At 42.8% G+C, this 20,569-nt stretch overlaps 1 protein-coding gene across 3 annotated transcripts in view; it reads left to right on the forward strand.

The window, feature by feature from the left end:
* The window catches only part of CHSY1 (chondroitin sulfate synthase 1), a 70,770-nt gene extending 50,952 nt beyond the window's left edge, over nt 1-19,818 (forward strand). For all 3 annotated transcript variants that reach the window (XM_057723102.1, XM_057723100.1, XM_057723101.1), the window contains exon 3: nt 16,906-19,818. In XM_057723102.1, the coding sequence (XP_057579085.1) occupies nt 16,906-18,498 (1,593 nt within the window). In that variant the 3' untranslated portion in view covers nt 18,499-19,818. The remainder of the gene's footprint in view (nt 1-16,905) is intronic.
* The last annotated feature ends 751 nt before the right edge of the window (nt 19,819-20,569 follow it).

The raw sequence follows: 20,569 nt of genomic DNA on the forward strand, positions 1-20,569 counted from the left end.
TAGATAGGAAACGGGGGCACACGGACAAAATTGATGGCTAGAGAGTTGTATTGGCCACAGAATTCAGAGGAACATTAATTTAGAAGTTATTTAAAATGCAGTCATTAAAATATATCATTTTGAAATACTTTAAAGTGTTACCTAGCCTGCTTAACTGTTTCTCAGCTGAGGTCCCCATGTAAAATGTGTACTCGAACAGGCTGAGAAACACGAGGGTAAACCCTTTTAATTAGTGGAGATAGCTAATGAACTTTTTCATTGTTTCCTTTCAGTTTAGAGTACTCAAGGCCCATGTGTAAATAAATGTTAGTGATAAAAGTTACCCGTTCTTATTTTTAGGATGAGTTTTCTTTTCCCATTTCTAACTTAAAGATTACTTAACTACTATTACTAGTAATGCCTTTCTGCCCAAGACCCAGGCACTCCACCCAGAGGGCACTAAGGGAAGGTTGCTCAATACTTTTGAGTCACTTGTACTTTAAAAGACAACTGGGCTGGCACTTGGATCCCACTTGGTTCTGGTGCTGGGCCAGGGCTGGCGGCCGTGGCCGCCTGTAAGCAGTTGCTAGAAGGAAAGACGTGGGTGGAGAGGGAGGTGTGGGGATCTGTGCTGAGTGCGAGCGGCACTGTCCCTGGCGTGGCCCTTCGCCTCCCAGCAGCCCCACCCCACCGCTGAGACGCAGGGCCCCCGCCGGCTCACCAGCGGGAGTGATCCCCCGGTGCTCCCCATCACCGAGTGAGTTGCGGTTCCGATTCCCACAGTGTGGGAGCTTGGTGCAGGCCCGGCGTCTTCCTCGGAGCCGGGAATGTTTGTGTTGTGCACACAGATTAAATAGGGGCTTCTCCACTTCTTATGCTGTATCTGACCAAAGTTTGGTCCCACGGTTTACACTTATATATATATACACTTATTCAGAAAGTTTGGGGAAGTCATTTCCAGCTTTTAAACCTTTCATATTGATTATGCTGTTAAAATTCTCTCTTCTCTACACAAACGCACGCACGCGCACACACACACACTCCATTATCTAACCCCAGCTCATCATTGATACCACTGCACACTTGAACGAGCCTCGCTGTGAGCTGGCCTGGAGGGACTGTAGTGGGACGTGCAGGCTGGAAGGCGGATTGCCACCTGGGCCATGGCGCTCAGGGGGCCCAGCCACGGGCCTGCTCCTGTCACGGTAGGTGAGCGGATTCGCGGAAGGGGTGACAGGTCGCAGGAGGACAGCATCTTCTCTGGTCTGACCTGTGGTGCCCCCCGGAACACTTCCCTCCCCAATTGCTTCAGTCAGGTCTTGGCTCAGATTTCCCTTGCCCGAGAGCCTTCCCCCTCTCCTGTCTCCTGTTTTCTCCTGTCTCCCACTTTTTCCTGTCTCCCCTCTCTCCTGTCTCCCTCTTTCTGTTTCTTAGTCTCCTGTGTCACCTGGCTTTTGTCAATTTCCTGTCCTGGCCCTGGAGGTTGAGAGAGCAGGGGCCGCCCCGCCTGGGGGCGCAGGGCAGCTGCGGGTCGACTGCAGCCCGGATGTGTGAGATGTGCAGAGTGCATACCTTACGTGAGCGAGCCCGTGCTGGGTGCCTCCCAGAGATGCCACTTATTCATGCTCACCTTCCATCACGGACTGGGAGTGATGAGCCTTTGGTATAAAGTCCAGTGCCTCTGAAGAACCCTTCAGAGGAAAAGCCCTGCATTGTCACATGCAACTGACAGAGGGTTCTGTTGATGATGTGAGGGAGGTAGGTTGTTTGGGAAGTGTAGGATGATGCTCTGTTTTTTGTTTTTAATTTATTTTATTGAAGTGTGGTTGATTTACAATGTTGTGTTTTTGGTGTACAGCAAAGTGACTCAGTTATTTCTGTGTATATGTGTAGTCTTTTTTTCCATTGTAAGTCATTACAAGATATTGAATATAGTTTCCTGTGCTATACAGTAGATCCGTGTTGTTTATTTTATATATAATAGTTTGTATCTGCTAATCCCAAACTCCTGATTTATCCATTACCCCCCACCCCACTTTCCCCTTTGGTAAGCGTAAGTTCGTTTTCTGTCTGAGTCTGTTTCTGTTTTGTAAATAAGTATTATATTTTAGATTCCACATGTAAGTGATATCATATATTTGTCTTTCTCTGACTTCATTTGGTATGATAACCTCTAGGTCCATCCATGTTGCTACAGATGGCATTATTTTATTCTTTTTGGTGGCTGAGTCATATTCCAGTGTGTGTAATACACACACACACACACACACACACACACACACACACCCACACACCCCATATCTTCTTTATCCGCTCATCTGGTGATGGACATTTAGGTTGTTTCCATGTCTTGGCTACTGTAAATAGTGCTGCCGTGAACACTTAGTGTGTGTGTTATCTTTTCAAATTAGAGTTTTTTCCAGATATATGCTCAAGAGTGGGATTGCTGGATCATATGGTAACTCTGTTTTGGGGTTTTTAAGGAACTCCATACTGTTCTTCATAGTGGCTGTATCAATTTACATTCCCACCAGCAGTGCAGGAGGGTTCACTTTTCTCCACACCCTCTCCAGCATTTATCTGACTGGTGTGAAGTGATAGCTCATTGTAGTTTTGACTTGCATTTCTCCGATAATTAGAGACATTGAGCAGGTGATATGCTGTGTTGAGTACACTGAAACCCTCAGTTATTAGCATTTTATCCTTTGGGTAAATGTTTATTAAGGGAATCTGTTATGTGCCAGGCTCTGCGACATGCTGGGGGTGCAGAAATAACAGGTGAGGCCTGCCTTCAAGGGACCTTAGTCTCGTGGAACAGATAGGGATAGTTAGTGTAATTTGTGAGAATTCCAGTTGCTCCTCTTTTCAGGATGCTTTTTTCCTGTGGCATTTCTCTGGTGACACAGGTTGTCCGTGTTTTAAAGTCCTGTCCTCTTAGCTCTTGTTGCCATATCTGTAGGGAGTCGAGGTCGACAGGGTGTTGGTGTCTTGCCTTCAACTGGTCTGCCTGCCAGACCCCCGCAGGCTGGGGTCTGTGAGGGGACGTGGGGCAAGCAGATGTGGGCTGAATGCGTGTTTTCTTTTCTGAGGGTTAGCCCCTCTGTTGAGGAGCCTGGTGCTGCTTTTTCCTTGTTATGTTTAAATATTGTCCGGAGCCACTTAGTGTAAAGCGATCAATCTTCCTGTCCCCATTTGTAAAATGGGAGAAATAATACCTGTTCACTTATTCAGCGTGTATTGATTGGGCAATGTTTTATGAATAAAAATACGTTTTACCCTCAAGGGGTTTAAAGTTGTGAAGATTGCGTATGTTTGTGGAGAGAGTCAGGGAGAAAAGCTTGGCACACAGTAGATGGTCAGACACTCAAAAAATATTTCTTCTCCTGTAAGGCTTTTTAGTTTAGATTTACTGTCTTAACAAAAGATTGTACTTGTGTATAGTTAATCACTGGCATTTTATTTTCACCTACCTCTTTCAAAGGATCTGAAGTTTAGAGTATTTTATATATTTATCTAAAGGTTTTATTTTGCCTAGAGCAGTGAGTGGATGGATAAATGATGGAAAGAATTAAAGAACTGATTGTAAGTCAGAGAAGAAAGATTTACTGTTTTCCCCTAGAATCCATTTTAATTAATCCATTTTAATTAACATAAACATTTTGAGGATTTTTCTCCTAATGGGTTGCCTGTGTGGTTTTTTTATTAATAATATTTTTTTGTAGTTTCAGGTTCAAAGCAAAATATGTGGAGTTCTCATATACCCCAGCCCTCCCCTCCCCCTGCCATACAAACCACCCCCACTATCAACATCCCTCACCAAGTGGCACGTTTATGACACTCTGTGAACCTACATTGACACATCATAATTACCCGGAGTCCATAGTTCACATTAGGGCTCCCTCTTGGGAACATTCCCTGGGTTTTGACAAGTGCGTAATGTCGTGTGTCTACCATTGTAGTATCACGCAGAGTCGTTTCACTGCCCTGAAAGTCCTCCGTGCTTCACCTGTTCATCCTTCTCTCCTATACCCGCTAGCAACCATTGATCTATTTATTGTCGCCATAGTTTTGCCTTTTTCAGAATATGATATAGTTGGGACTATATAGTATGTAGCTTTTTCAGGTTGGCTTCTTTCACTTAATATACATTTAAAGTCCCTCCATGTTTTTTCATGGCTTGATAGCTCATTTCTTTTTAGTTCTGAATAATATTCCATTTTCTGGATGTACCACAGTTTATCCATTCACCTACTGATTGGCTGATTCCAAGGTTTGGCAATTATGAGTAAAACTGTTGTAATCATCCATGTGCAGGTTTTTTGTTTTTTGTTTGTTTGTTTTTAATTTATTTATGTATTTATTGGCTGCCTTGGTTCTTCGTTGCTGCACAGCAGCTTCCTCTCGTTGCCGCTGGCAGGGACTACTGTTTGTTGTGGTGCTTAATCTTCTCATTGCAGAGGCTTCTCTTGTTGTGGAGCACAGGCTCTAGGTGCACGGGCTTCAGTAGTTGTGGCATTCAGGCTCAGTAGTTGTGGCTCGCAGGCTTTAGAACACAGGCTCAGTAGTTGTGGTGCACGGGCTTTGTTGCTCCGCGGCATGTGGGATTTTCCCAGACCAGGGCTCGAACCCGTGTCCCCTGCATTGGCAGGCGGATTCTTAACCACAGTGCCACCAGGGAAGTCTCCGTGTGCAGGTTTTTGTGTGGACACAAGTTTTCAGTTCAGTTTGGTAAATACCAAGAAGTGCAATGTTAGATCTTATAGTAAGAATGTATTTAGTTTTGTGAGAAATTGCCAAAATGCCTTCCAAAGTGTGTCTGTACCATTTTGCATTCCCACCAGCAGCAAATGAGAGCTCCTGTTACTCTATGTACTCACCAGTGATTGGTGTTGTCAGTATTTTGTATTTTGGCCGCTTTAATACGTGTGTAGTGGTATCTCATTGTTTTAATTTGCATTTCTGTAGTGGCATATGATGTTGGATGTCTTTTCATGTGCCTATTTGCCATCTGTATTTCCTCGGTGAGGTGCCTGTTAAGGTTTTCGCTTCTTTTTAAATCAGGCTGTTCATTTTCTTACAGTTGAGTTCTAATGGTCTTTTATTGAATGTGTCTTTTCAAAATGTTTTTCCCTGTGGTTTGTCTTCTAATTCTCTTGACATTGTCTTTCATAGAGTAGAAGTTTTTAATTTTAATGAAGTCCAGCTTATCAATTATTTCTTTCATGGATTGTGCCTTTGGTGTTGTACCTAAAAATTGTCTGTACCCAAGGTCATCTGGGTTTTCTCTTATTGTCTTCTAGGAGTGTTGTAGTTTTGTGTTTTACATTTAGGCCTGTGATCTACTTGGAGTTAATTTTTGTGAAGAGTTTAAAGTCTATGTCCAGATTGATTTTTTTTTTTTTTTGTATGAGGATGTCCAGTTGTTCCAGTACCTGTTTATTGAAAAGACTGTTTTTGCTCCTTTGTTGGTTGCCTGTGTTTTGAAAGTGTTTATTTGTATCACTTCTCTAGAAATTTGACTGCTATGGGATTTAAAGCTTTAAAAGCCCCCCTCCGGCCTACAAAAGCACTCCCTTTCCTTCCCCATTCTCCTCTCCAGCAAAGTTTTTCTTATGATCTTTTGTGAAAGAAAACGTTAAGAACTCAAGGGTTTGTGTGGTGGTTGTGTTTCTCAGACTTACACGGGTTGCCTTAACCCCGCAGAGTTCATTAAGCCTGGACATCCCAAACCCACTCTTTATCCCCCACCCCCACTGCAGATTCCTTAACGCTGTACCTGGCTGACATACTGACTTTCATGTGTGAAAGAAGCTGTGATACACACCATTGGGTTCTGAAGTGGTAGCTGTACTTCACAGAACTTGAGTGCAGGGTAGTTTAGCTGTGCTCTTCCCCTCCACCCCCCAGTTTGCTTGCTGCCTTCTCCTGATGGCCTTGTCTTGTGATGGCAACTCCTGTCACTCATTGGGCCTTCATCGTGTAAAGGTTGTTTGAATCTTTAGGGGGGGTTTGGTAAGATATTACTTGATAAATGTGGTAAGTTAAAATGGCACAAAATGTCTTTAGATAGAATGAGATTCCATAACAAATCAGGAAGAGACTTAAAAATCCTAGAAGGCAATGAACTTATAGCCTGTATTTGACCCACAGATTTATTTTGTGTTTCTCTCTGTCTTTTTCTAGTTTGAACTGGTTGCTGACATTTAAAAGTTAGGAGTCTACACAAAATAGCCAGATTTCTAGCTTCTCTTTAAAAATCAGACCTCACTGGGCTGGATTCCTGTATGTCCTGCTCTCCTGACTCCCCAGCCTGGTGCACTTCTCTTGTGTTGCCCCCGTGTGTCTCTAGTTTTATTTTTGTTCTGGTTTGTTTTTGGTGCTCCCCTACCACAGCTTAACTCAGTTTATCATATAGACTTTTGGTCAGGTGTGGGAGCTGGTGTGTCACAGGTCGACTGGAGTTAGTAAACAGCCCTGTGAGTGATGAGTCAGCAGAGGCCAATGGGGACTGGACCCAAGTACCTGCTGTGAGTCGAGTTGTAGAGAGAGCTGCTCATTGATGACCCACGTCAGGCTGCCCAGCACCATGGTCTGTCACGCGTGTGCATGCATGTATGCACACACGCACTTCTCCTTTCTTTGTCTGTGGCCTTGTGCATTTTCCTTGCTTGGCACAGTGCCTTTAATGTGAATGTTAAGTATTTGGTGCTACATTGCGTAGGACTTTGGTCATTTAGAGATAGTTCTGCGTACATGCATTCTTCATAATCCTGCCGAGTTTGCTGCTTTATTGGGGGGGAAAATGATGATGCCTGAAAAGCTTTAAGTGACTCCCACAAGGTCAGACATGAGTGAAGAGCAGAGCTGAAAGTTTAGATACAGTATTCTGACTCTGTCCACTGTCACTGTTAACTGTTCAAACCATGGAGTGTTCACTTGCAGACTCTATTGATTTCAGCTTGATCACTTTTATTGTCTCATGTATCAATAAAAGTCTTAAATTACTACCAACAGTTTTCATTTACTTTGCCAAGCTTAATTCTCAATTATTTTGAAATGTGTCAGGCTTCTTTAAAAGGTATTTAGATTTCAGAATTTGACACTAACCATTCAAGACACACACACACACACACACACACACACACACACACACACAGAGTTCTCATTTTTTACCATTAGAGACCCAGCTTACTTCTCATGAAAAACTTACTTTCTTGAGTAGAGTCTTTAAAATGTTAAGCGTCTAATCCTTGAACTTAATTGGATGAAAATTGGCAAAGGCTACACAAAACTAATTAGAAGAGACCTAACAGGGACATGTAGGGTAACCATATGTCTTGAGAGCTGGGGACAGGCTCAGTTTATACCAGTGATCTTGGCCTAATTATTAACAGATTTCCTCTTTCATCTCAGAAGATCCTGCTTCAGACAATAAATTATCTGGGAACCCTACCTGCAGATATATGATGTTGTTAATTTAAGTGTTTAAAACTTGTGAATGTGGTTGTTTTGAAACTATACCACCAGTCACAGTCTACCGACTTTTAGGCAACCCATATTTCCTTTGAATCAATTCTCAGGAAAAAAGGGTAAGAAAACAAATTCTCTGTAGCGAGTTAAAATGCTGTATAAATCAGAATTAGAAATAGCTGTCCATCTGGAGCAGTGGTAATCTGTTGATGTGGCTGAAATGTATACTTAATGATGACATTAATGTAAACAGTTAATTGGAAGAGCCTTAATGAGAATGTTGGCTCCATTGCAAAGGACAAGAGGACATTTGCTGATGAAGATGGTAGAGGTGTTTGTTAACTGAAGATGAGACGTGGGTAGTTAATGGGCATTCCCAGCTGGCTGGAAGTTCCTGGGAATAGCATGACCTTAATATTTATTGGCTCCTTTCAGATTCACTGTGGACTGATTCAGAGTCCTGAAACATCTTCCAGTAAGGGAGATGGCTTTGCTGGAATCCAAGATTATAGGGGTACTTTTTATTTTTGTTTTTTATTTTTTTTAATATTTATTTATTTATTTTTTATTTGGCTGCGCTGGGTCTTAATTTCGGCACGTGGGATCTTTGATCTTCATTGTGGCATGCAGAATCTTTAGTTGCTGCATGTAGGATCTAGTTCCCTGACCAGGGATCAAACCCAGGCTCCCTGCAATGGGGGCCTCTGGACCATCAGGGAAGTCCTGTGGGGGTACTTTTTAGAACAAAGATTAAGGGCTGTTTTTATGCACACTGGAAATTAACTTTAAACCATCAGTGGTACTCCATGCATCTTAAAAGGCTTCTTCAGTGTGTTTTAAACAAGGTATCCCTCGTGATTTTTAAATAACCTATGTGCATTGATTTGTGTTTTTCTCTGCAGTGCTTTTTGACTTTCCATTTTATAATATTCTTTCAAAGAATGTGCCAAGAAATAGGTTATTGCAATAGTTTTTAATAATGAAGTCCTCGTTCTAAATTTGGTACTCTTCAAAATACATATTCTTTACTACCAAAAAATTGCATATTTGTTACCCCTAGAGTTACTAAAATGAACTGTTATGAATCTCATATTCTTAACTATTTTTATTTGTAGCAGAATTGGAGGTTTCTTTTTATGGGATGGAAACAGTTGATTGGGATGTGTTGTTACCCTTTAATACAGCTTGATTCGGTGAGGGTAGACTCCTGTAACATTCTGATACACCTTTAACCATATCAGAATGGATGGGTTGAAGAACATCAGGGCATGAATTTAGAATTATATGGGACTGGTTCTAAAATTAGCACATAAGATCTTATAATTCTTCATCTTGAAGGAACCCCTATACAGTCATTTTATAAATGAGAAAACTTGAGACCTAACAAATTCAAATGAGTTGTCCAAGGTCTTGTAAATTATTGGTAGCATAAAAGCAGTAAATGTCTCTATATAGTCTTATTTCTTAACCTTTATTCTTTAAATTGTTATATTCTAAACTTTCTTCCAGAGAAATAATAGTTTTATTTCTGTTATTAGACAGTTGCTGAACACTTCCCTTAGTCATATGATTTTTCCTCTTAGAGACTGGAAACGTCATTCCTGTTGAATCCAGGAAATCGCCTGGAGCTCAGAAATTAAATCTTATCTGCATTTTACCTCACATTGTACTAAGCAGTGAAATTAGCTATAATATGAGGAAAAGGGGGATAATGGATAAAAGTATAGATGTTCCAACTATTTCTCATTCAAGTGCCTAGGAGCAAAATGGTTCAATTTCCTCCCACCGACTGCATGCCTTCTTAAATGCAACTGGGCACCTTCAAAGAAAAACAAAAGGTAGGAAAACCCCAAATAACAACAGAGAAACTAGTCAAGGTATAAACAAAGATAACTTGAGGAGAACTTTGCCAGGGATTCCAGAATCAAATGCAAATGCCTGAAATACTACACAAGCAGAAATGAGACCTGAGAGTACTGAGGTGGCTTCTTGTGGACAAGGTGACCTGGCATAAAAGTGCCAAGAGGGCAGTTGACAGTGGGCAGAGCTGTGCACTCAGCCAGGGGCTGGCTCTGGAGGCCGGTGAGCCTGGGAGAGGGCGGAGTCTGAGCACTGGGTTGCTTCTCCAGTACTTTGCTGCAGCCTCTCCACCTCCTTTCCAGGATCACAGATGATTTCTGGATCCTTTCTCCCTGACCTGGCCTTAATAGCTCACTGAAATTTTTACTTTGAATTATACTTTATATTCCTGTTCTTAATTTTGAAGTTCGTTTGTAACATGTATTTCTCCAAAAAAGTTTCCCTCAGATCTGAACTTTCCCTCTTCCGCTCCTGTGCACCACATCGAGGGTGAAAAGGAGACGGTTCCTTACCTCTGCACTAAAGTCACATTTATAATAAGGCTTTGTGTGGACGTTGAAGGAGGTTGCTAATGTGCTAAGGGACCAAAAAGGTGCCACTGGAAGCCAGTTCGGGCAGGATCTGAGTATTACCGTGAATACCCGTGTGTGGAGGTGCACGTCCTCACCTATTACACTCTCTCTACTCACCTGTAAAGTACTTACACCCGCATTTGCCTTTTTACAAAGGGAGCTGTTTCACTGGCATATATTTAGGTTTTTCTGAAGCTCATTGCAGGTATGTACTCCATCCAGTCTGCCAGTGAGTGGCTGCTTTGTCTGAAACATTTATTTTGTAGCAATAAGTAAATCTTTTGGGGTGATCTGGGGTGGGGGCACCAGCTATTCTGGACATAGACTTGGCCTTATTTTTAATAAAATAAATGCTGCCTCCCCTAGACATGCACACGCGCACACACTTGTTTTGTAACATATTTCTTCTTCATAAAAAGAAAATAACACAACATTCCTTTCAGCCAGACTTAGCCAGAAGGTGCCTACAGCAACTTTACTGTAGCTTAAAATCCTCAGTCTGCAGTGGTTTCAGGATATTTGAAGCCTTCCCAAAGCCTGCCAGTCAATAATTTCTTCTCTGTATTTATGCCTTTAGCACACGCATTCTGTGTTTTGGGTGAAGCTTGCCTAAACTTCAGTCACTGTGAAAGTCATGGCCACAGACATCTTCTGAAACACTTTGAGAAATGTATTCCTGAGAATGTTTGGAGACATGGTGTCCTATCGAGTCTGTAAGAAGTAATCAGTCGTGCTCAGAAGACCTGCTTTCATAGAGGACTCCCCATGGACCTCGCTCTCCTCGCACAGGGTTTTGATAGTCAAGGATGAAACGTACTGTTATATACTGGTGTTCTGGGGAGTAAAAAACAAATGACAGCTCTATCCTTTGGTGGAAGGCTATATATTCTTTTTTCAAAATGTGCTGCTGACTTTTACATTTTAAAATGTATCCTGGTCAGAGGAACACAAGTATATTGTATTGTGTCTATCCACATCAGCTGTGTTCTTCTGCACTGAGATCTTTCAGTTTCTTGATACTTGCTGTGTTAAAGACTGCTGTTAATCATTAATTTATCAACTCTCTCTTGAGTACCTTGCAGTGTGTCAGGCCCTGAGCTGGACTCTGGAGATGCATGCAGGGAACATCTGTTTCTTTTCCCATGTGCACTGGCTTCCTCCGCCTGCTGCAGAGCTCTTTGTCTTAGTCCGTTCCAGCTGCTAGAACAAAAATGCTGTAGACTGGTTGTCTTAAACAGCAGAAATTTCTCACAGTTCTGGAGGCTGGAAGTCCAAGATCAAAGTGTCAGCATGGTCGGGTTCGGGTAGGACTCTGTCTGGTTTACAGACTGTTGCTTTCCTGCTGTGTCCTCTCATCATGGGGGCCCCACTCTCATGGCCTCATATAGACTCAGTCACCTCCCAAAGGCCCCACCTCCTAAACCATCACATTGGGGATTAGAGTTTCAGCACACAAATCTGGGGAGAAGCAAACATGCAGTCCATAGTACTGTCCCCTCGTAGGACTTCCTTGCACTATTGTTCTGGGGCTCTCTTTTCTTCCTTCTGAGTTGTCCGCCTTGTTTCCTGGATCCTCTGTCATCTTTTCAGATTTATCCCCTCATTCTGGATGGGCACATCCTCTAATAGCTTCCTGGGAAAGAATGAATGCAAGGTAAAATTTGAGTCCTTGAATACCTGAAACTGTTTTCCCCTCTTAGTTGACGAATAGTTTGGTTGGGAAGAGAATTCTACGTGGAGAATAATTTTCACGCCTCCTGCTTTTGAAGCTATTGTTCTTTAGTTTTGTGGTCTAAGGCCACTCCAGTTTCTGAATTATTTGTATACGGTGTTTTTTTCTCCCCTGTGCAAGTTTTTAATAGTTTTATCTGTAATGTTCCCAATTTGTACTCTTTGTTCGGGGCACTTAGGGTTTAATCCAGGCACCTGAGTGCTTTAAATTTGGACCCATTTTTTGTATTTTCTTCCCCATGTACTTTCTCTTTCTAGGATGAATACTTTTCTCTCTGTTGTCTATTTTTGTTGCTTTTTTATTTTCTGGTATATTCTTCAACTTTATCTTCACACTCTGTTCTGTTTTGCTATTTTATGTTTAATATCAACAGGTTTTTTTTTTTCTGATTATCTTTTTTATAGTATTCCACTTTGTTACACAGATACAGTAGCATCTCTTTGAATACCTTATAATTTTTGTTTTTGTTGTTGAGTTTTTCTTCTAGTCACTGCATTGTTTCTATTCCCACCAAGCTTTTTTTTTCTTTATCTCCATCTTTCCCATTGGAACCCTCTTTCGACTGCCTGATGGTCCTTGGCTGTTGACTGTCATTTAAGACTGAAGAATTGAAAAACTAACTGGAAGCTCTGTAGGCAAGATTTTTTTAAACTAGTGTCTTTGCTGTAGTGATCAACTTCTGTAAAATGTTTTTTGTTGGAGGACTCTAGATATCGATGGGGCTATTTAGTTGATAGAGAAAAGGTGCTTCCAGCCTCCTACTTGAAATGGGAAGTGGGGGATCATTGTTCTGGGAGCCCGTGGGGAGAAGAGGCCTGGGGGTCCTACTGTTTAGACTTTCTTTTCCCCCCTGTTGTCAGCCGTGAACACATCCCTACCTAGGTGTGCAGACTTCACGTATGGAGAGCTTTGAACTTCAGGCTTTTGTGCTTATCAGTGAAGTAACCTCAGTGGAGTAAGGGAAAATAACCTATGGACAGTGACGTTCAGGAATAACTGCTGTAAATGGTGAATATGTTAGGAAACCAGCAGTGTTTGCTACTCACCCGTCTCCGTTTAGTTGCAGCAGTTGGTAGGCACCCCTGCATGTGTTCTGGCAACAGACCATTCATCTAGATGCTGGGCGTCTCCCCCCAGCCTCCTTCTCCTCCCCACCCCTCATGATGGCATGTGGGGAAGAACTGTGGGGTTCTCACTGCTCCATATTCCCAGTTCCTCCATTCTCGCTGTGTTCGCCCCCCACCCCCTCTTGCAACACTGATGCCTGGGTTCTGGGTTCTCAGTATTAAATGAATTGGCTTACTCTTCAGAGCAGTGTGTTGGGTTTCATCTTCTTCCACTTTCCATTTTCTCAGAATTTGGGGGCATCTCTTGTCTACTGTGTCTATCTCCTCCCCCATTCTCTTGGTCCTTATGAGTTTATTCCTTTTGCATTTCTTTTTTTTTTTTTTTCCTTTCCTGCCACGGCAGCGAACAGAAATCTTTATTTTCTGTCATACTCCCGGCGGCTGGCTGCAGCCCACCTTGGCTAGAAGCGTATGTGAACTGGCCGCGCTCCCTGTCGGTTGTACCTCGCCGGGGGTGTCCGAGAAACATGTTGCTGGGTCCCCACGTCCCGTGTCCCCCGTCTGCGGCCGTGACTGCCTGGAGAAATGCGCACCAGGAGGATCCGGTCCATCTACGCGTCCTTGCTGCCCCGCGATCCCGATGCGACCCGCTCACTTGACTGCCGGTTGTCGGCACATTTCTTTATTCTCTTTTAAGAGTATTTGGGAAGAGAGAATCATGTGGATTCTACCACTCATATTTTAGCCATAAGCCTCCAATTTATATATATATTAATATATAAATTAAATTGTCTATATATATATAGATTTATATATATATATTTAAGAAGACTGGTTTTGCTACGATGCAGCATTGGGGAAAGAACAGAATTCTGCAAGGAGACCCTTTGGTTGGGAACCTGAGACATCCACCCAGCAGGGCAGGAGCAGGGCGGGGTCTGAGATACCCAGGGAGGTGGGATTGGCAGCACGAGGAGAGGAAGGAGCACCACCTGCTTCAGGGTGTGCTTAGTTTTAGAAAGCAGCTTATAAGGCCAGACTGATGGCTCAGTGTGTCTGTAGCCTTAGAAACATAAAGGGACCTTTCAAAAGAAATCATGGTTCTTCATGCTTATTGTTAAAAATTTGGAAATTATAGGCAGACAAAATGGAAGTAATAAGTAATTAGAACAAATATTTAAAATCTCGGCCAAAATTGTTAGGAGACCTTCCATCATATAACTTACGGTAGTGACTGTGCTAGTCTGCGACCACAGAGCATTGGGTTGCTGCTGAGTTCTTTGCTGTGGTGGGGGTATTGCCGACCTTTGAGTGGCTCTCCTCACGCTGTGGTGTCCTCAGGTGCAGTCGTGGGGTCGGGTGGCTTGCCCAGCTAGTTGATGCGTGTTGTAAAGACTGACTTTGTTAAAACTGGAAGAATAGCCTCAAGTTGTGGGGGCTTACAGGGGTGAGGGTCAGAGGAGGGAAACCACAGTATTTGTTTCATGTTTTAGCACCTGCAAAGAATTTTCCAAAGTGTTTCTTCCTGGTTTTTAATCCTCAGATGACACTCACTTGTCACCTCGCAGCCATGCAGTTTGTACCCAAGCATCAGCCCTGCTAGAAAATGAATAGTGAAAACACTTTCGACGGGAGTTTCATTAAACTTCTTTTGTTGTGCCCCATCTAAGGAGTGAAATTAAAAGAAAGATACATTCTTATGGCCCTCATGATCTTCATCCAAACCTTGTCATTTTTCTTGGTCATCATCCTGTGGCCTGTCTGTCCAGGACTGGAGGAATTCAGGCATCCGTTGTTTCAAGCCCTCTCTGAGCAAATCCCAAACGGCTTCTTTGTTTTGGGCCATTCGTTGTCAAGTGTTTGAGTAACTAAGTGCCACTTGTGCTGAGAGAAGCAGTGGGCGGACACTTGCACATGCGTGGGCGAGGCGCCCCAGTGTGCCCACTGCACACGTGAGAAAACTGGTGCTCTCTACAGGGTTGGAGATGCTCTGCTTCCTTTCTTTACTTTTTTTCACCTGACTGCCTTTTCTAAGTAGTTGTAGCACGCACATACCTCGTATGTTGATTGTGGATGATGTGGGAAGCAAAGTTGGAAATGGTGAGGGCGCCTGGAGATGTTGCAGTTCCAGTTGCCTCTCGCAGGATGGAACACAGGTGTGCAACATGCGTCAGACTCCTGGCTCCAGGGGGTGAGCGGGCGAGGGGCGCGTGGGTGGGCGGCCCGCTGCGCAGCACTGGCAGCGTCTCGTGTGCTCTTGCTCTCTATTTTTCTTTTTTTTCTTTTAAGCAATGCTTTGGGAGCATTTCCCTTCCTTTTGCTCTCGTTGGCTTCATTTATTGGTAGCTGGTAGTAATTGTATAGAAAAAGAAAATGGGGCATAAAAATGCTAATCTGTATTTTTCTATTATTACAACTTTAGTAGCTCAAGAAAAAGTCAAAAATATGACTGTCCAAAGGCTAATAAATAAACTACTTGATCCAAATCAATGCACCCTTATCAAGAGTTAGTATTTAGGGACTTCCTAGATGGCACAGTGGGTAAGAATCTGCCTGCCAATGCAGGGGACACGGGTTCGATCCCTGCCCCAGGAGGGTACCACATGCCGCGGAGCAACTAAGCCCATGCGCCACAACTGTTGAGCCTTCACTCTGGAGCCTGTGAGCCACAACTGTTGAGCCCATGTGCCGCAACTACTGAAGCCCACGTGCCTAGAGCCCGTGCTCTGCAACAGGAGAGGCCACCGCAGTGGGAAGCCCGCGCACTGCAATGAAGAGTAGCCCCCACTCGCCGCAACTAGAGAAAGCCCGTGTGCAGCAACGAAGACCCAACACAGCCAATAAAATAAATAAATAAATAAATAAATAAATAAATAAATAAATAAATAAATAAATAAATAATTTTTTAAAAAAATTAAAAAAAAAAAGAGTATTTAATAATACAAACAGAAATCAAAGTTGAGCCACAAATGAAACAGGACTAGTTTATCAGATACCAACTACAAGTATTTTTTTGGTTTTTTTTTTTTTAAGAGTTTGGTGGTTTTTTGTTGTTGGTTTGTTTGTGTTTTTTTTGATGTGGACCATTTTCAAAGTCTTTATTGAATTTGTTACAATATTGCTTCTGTTTCATGTTCTGGTTTTTTGGCTGCAAGGCATGTGGGATCCCAGCTCCCTGACCAGGGATCAAACCCGCATCTCCTGCATTGGAAGGCAAAGTCCTAACCACTGGACCACCAGGGAATGTTATTTTTACTAAACATTTTTTGCAAACTTTTATTCTCCATTCTAGAAGGCTTCATAGAGGTCATCATCCTGTTGCTTGAATATACTGGTGAATTAAGTATATTCCCTCTCTAGCTTGAGGGAAGTGACCCTGTTTTGGCTAATGGACCTTAAACTTTTGTTTCCCCCAACCAGTGTCCTAGGACAGAGCGAGAGTGGGGTGAGATAACCATCCCTCTTGCCTTGCCTGCCCTTCAGCTCCATACTCGGAGCCCCCATGCGCTGGCTTTGTTGGTGCTCAAGACCTGGTGCTTAGCAAGTAGGCTCTCTCCTGCCTGCACAGGAACACACAGACATTTAAAGGATTCTCCAAATGTGCTCCCAGCAACCTCACAGACCATTGGTTTTACCTGCAGCATGCATTTCCCAGCGGCAGGCCTCTTCCTGCACGTGGCCGGACGGCTTTCCCTCTGCTCAGTTCCCTGGAAGCAGCATTATTCCCGTGCTCAGGTCGTCCTCCTGGAGTTCTCCTTTTTACTCCACTGATTCGATTTATTCCTGTTCAGAGGGCAGCTCCTGTTGGGTGCCAGTCTTCAGGGAGGGGACCTGGGCTCTCAGGTCCCCGTCACAGGCTTGATGGGGACCAGGGGTGGCCTTCTCTTCCAGGTATGCTGAATGGGTGCACTGTGAGCTCAAGATCACACTTTTACTTTATAGGGAAACTTTCTCATAATTACATTTGCCTATAGAATTGTATTGGCCAAGTCTGGTTATTGACGAAGTCTCCTTTCTTTAAGTCGTTTATAACTCTCCTGCTCTCATTGGACGGCTATAGATCGGACTTTAGCTAGGACCTTAGGTATGCGCTGACTCATTTAGAAAGACTTCTAATGTTTAGGTTTTTTTTTTTTTTTAGAATATGCAGGTATGTAAGGAAATATAAGAGGGACACTTAGTCACGTAATACTAATAGCAGTCTTTTTTTTTTGTTTCTTAACAGATGCAGCAGCTGTTTTATGAGAATTATGAACAGAACAAGAAGGGGTACATTAGAGATCTCCATAACAGTAAGATCCACCGAGCCATCACGCTGCACCCTAACAAAAACCCGCCCTACCAGTACAGGCTCCACGGCTACATGCTCAGCCGCAAGATCGCCGAGCTTCGCCACCGCACTGTCCAGCTGCACCGTGAGATCGTCCTGATGAGCAAGTACAGCAACACCGAGGTTCAGAAAGAAGACCTCCAGCTGGGGATTCCTCCTTCCTTCATGAGGTTTCAGCCCCGCCAGCGAGAGGAGATTCTGGAATGGGAGTTCCTGACAGGGAAGTATCTGTATTCGGCTGCTGATAGCCAACCCCCGCGAAGAGGGATGGACTCCGCTCAGAGGGAGGCCTTGGATGACATTGTCATGCAGGTCATGGAGATGATCAACGCCAACGCCAAGACCAGAGGGCGCATTATTGACTTCAAGGAGATACAGTACGGCTATCGCCGCGTGAATCCCATGTACGGGGCCGAGTACATTCTGGACCTGCTGCTCCTGTACAAAAAACACAAAGGGAAGAAAATGACGGTTCCTGTGCGGAGGCATGCGTACTTACAGCAGACCTTCAGCAAGATCCAGTTTGTGGAGCACGAGGAGCTGGATGCAAAGGAACTGGCCAGAAAAATCAATCAGGAGTCTGGATCCTTGTCCTTTCTCTCGAATTCCCTGAAGAAGCTTGTTCCCTTTCAGCTCCCTGGGTCCAAGGATGAGCGCAGAGAACCCAAAGAGAAGAAGATCAGTATACTGATTCCTTTGTCCGGACGCTTTGACATGTTTGTGCGATTTATGGGGAACTTTGAGAAGACGTGTCTCATTCCGAATCAGAACGTCAAGCTCGTTGTTCTGCTCTTTAATTCTGACTCCAACCCCGACAAGGCCAGGCAGGTGGAGCTCATGAGAGATTACCGCATTAAGTACCCTAAAGCCGACATGCAGATTTTGCCTGTGTCTGGAGACTTTTCCAGAGCTCTGGCCCTGGAAGTGGGATCTTCCCAATTTAATAATGAATCCTTGCTCTTCTTCTGTGATGTTGACCTTGTATTTACTACAGAATTTCTTCAGCGGTGTCGAGCAAATACAGTTCTGGGCCAACAAATATATTTTCCAATCATCTTTAGCCAGTACGATCCAAAGATTGTTTATAGTGGGAAGGTTCCTAGTGACAACCATTTTGCCTTTACTCAAAAAACTGGCTTCTGGAGAAACTATGGCTTTGGCATTACTTGTATTTATAAGGGAGATCTCGTCCGAGTAGGTGGCTTTGATGTTTCTATCCAAGGCTGGGGACTTGAGGATGTCGACCTTTTCAACAAGGTGGTCCAGGCAGGTTTGAAGACATTTAGGAGCCAAGAGGTAGGAGTAGTCCACGTGCATCATCCTGTCTTCTGTGATCCCAACCTTGACCCCAAACAGTACAAAATGTGCTTGGGGTCCAAAGCATCAACATATGGGTCCACACAGCAGTTGGCTGAAATGTGGCTGGAAAAAAATGACCCAAATTCCAGTAAAAACAGCAATACTAATGGCTCAGTGAGGACAGCCTAATGTCCAGCTGTGCTGGAAAAGACATTTTTAATTATCTAATTTATTTTTCAAAAATTTTTTGTACGATCCGTTTTTGAAGTCCATACAAGGATATATTTTACACATTTTCTTACAAAGGACTCCTTGAAGTTTGAGCTTTTTGAACAAAAATGTGATCATGTTTGCCTTTTGAACACATTTTCTTGCTGAACATTATGTAGCAGACCTGCTTAATTATGACTTGAAATGTATCTGATGAACAAAACTTTTTTTTTTTAATATTTCTTTTTCAGACCTCTTTACTGTAGTCCTATGGCAGAAAACATGAACGTTCCTGCAAAGTATTATTGTAACAAAACACTGTAACTCCGGTAAATGTTTTGTTGTAACTGTTAACTTTGCACAGATTCTACCTTTTGTCTTTTTCACAACAATTTTTTAAGCCATTTCATGTTCCAGTTGTCATATAAGGAAATGGGATAGTAGCTGTATCATCATCTACAAGAGAGCTTCTCAGAGGTGATTGTTTCCCCCAAACTTATCTCATTGTTTTAGGCTTTTCAAAGCAAGGGGAGCAAGGAAAGCACAGTAAGATAGATGACCGTTCTTACTGTCATTAGTGAGGCCTAATGGACCTGGCATTAAATTTCAAGAAGGGTCTGGCATTTTCTCTTCTTCAGAAGATAAAAGGGTAAAAGTAATATTGAGAATGGCAAGGAAGAATTATTGCCATAAGTCTAATGTACGCAAGCTAAAACAAAAACAAACAAAAACCCAACCCTAATGAAAAGCAGTGGGGGGAAATGTATCTGATTTTGTTCACTTCATCCTGTCCCTGTTATGTTGGTGGAGATGGATGTCTCATTCTTTAATTACTGTTTTGTTTTATCCTTTGTATCTGAAATACCTTTAATTTATTTAATATCCATTGTTTAGCGCTCTGCCATTCCCCAAGTACCTGTTAGTTATTAGTATTTATGTGTATCAGGAGTATTTAGTCTGTTTTATTTGCAGTAAACCGATCTCCAAAGATTTCCTTTTGAAAACTCTTTTCCCCCTCCTTAATTTTTACATTCCTATTTTACTAAATATTAAGTGTTCTTTGAGAATCTTGGTGCTCACATGTTTCGGGGACAAAAGTGAAATGAATCTGTCATTATACCAGAAAGTTTCTTTTAAACTCACAGAAAAAATGTGCCTTAATCAACTTTTTTTTTCAGTCAGATTTCACACAGGAATAGATTTGCCATTTTAATATACATCATTGGAGATCTGCTTATTTGTAAATAGCCTACTGCTCATTTGGAAAAATAAACCAGTGGACAATATTTTTCTATTGTACTTTTCAGAACCATTTTGTCTCATTACTCCTGCTTTAGCTGAAGAATTGTATTCCATTTGGAGAGTAAAAAACTTAAACACTGATTCATAAGGTTTTTCAAGTTATTTGAGGGGGGTATTTATATGTACTGCAGTTTGGGAACGAAATGAAACTTCCGAGTGCCTCTTTCTCTCTTTTATCCCTAGAATGAACTTGTTGTCTTTTGTTTGTTCCTCTTAAGGAACTTGCTGAGTCTGTGTTTTATAGAACAAAGGTCTTCAAAGCAGGCCCAGGCCCCATCCGGCTTCTTGGTACAAGTGTACCTTCCAGGCCCCCTCAGTAGACCTGCGAGCCCAGTTCGCATCTGCATTTTAACAAGTGCGCATGTGATACTGTGTGCACGGATGTGCCCAGGGTTTTAGGATGGGTCTAGCTGCAGGATAAACTCCCCACGGTTGCCATATAGTCCAAGAATCAAAATAAGTAAGATCTTTGATGCCGAGGTAGCGAGCTGTGTGGATGTGAATTACACTACCGGGACAGGTATTTACCATGTAATGACAGGGAAGATCCAGGATAATGACACCGTGCTCACAGTAGGAATTGCTGTTATTCAGCCTAATTGCCATTCACTTTGTGGGAGTGTTTAGTTTTTCCTTGGGAAAAAGCACAGGCATTTTTATCCTTCAGTAAGGAAGAACATAATATGCACCCTGATAACCAAGTCATTTAAATTCTCTCATATTAATCATAATAGGGCACTGTAGGACA

Source organism: Hippopotamus amphibius, chromosome 2, assembly GCF_030028045.1.
Source record: "Hippopotamus amphibius kiboko isolate mHipAmp2 chromosome 2, mHipAmp2.hap2, whole genome shotgun sequence".
NCBI classification, from domain to species: Eukaryota; Metazoa; Chordata; class Mammalia; order Artiodactyla; family Hippopotamidae; genus Hippopotamus; species Hippopotamus amphibius.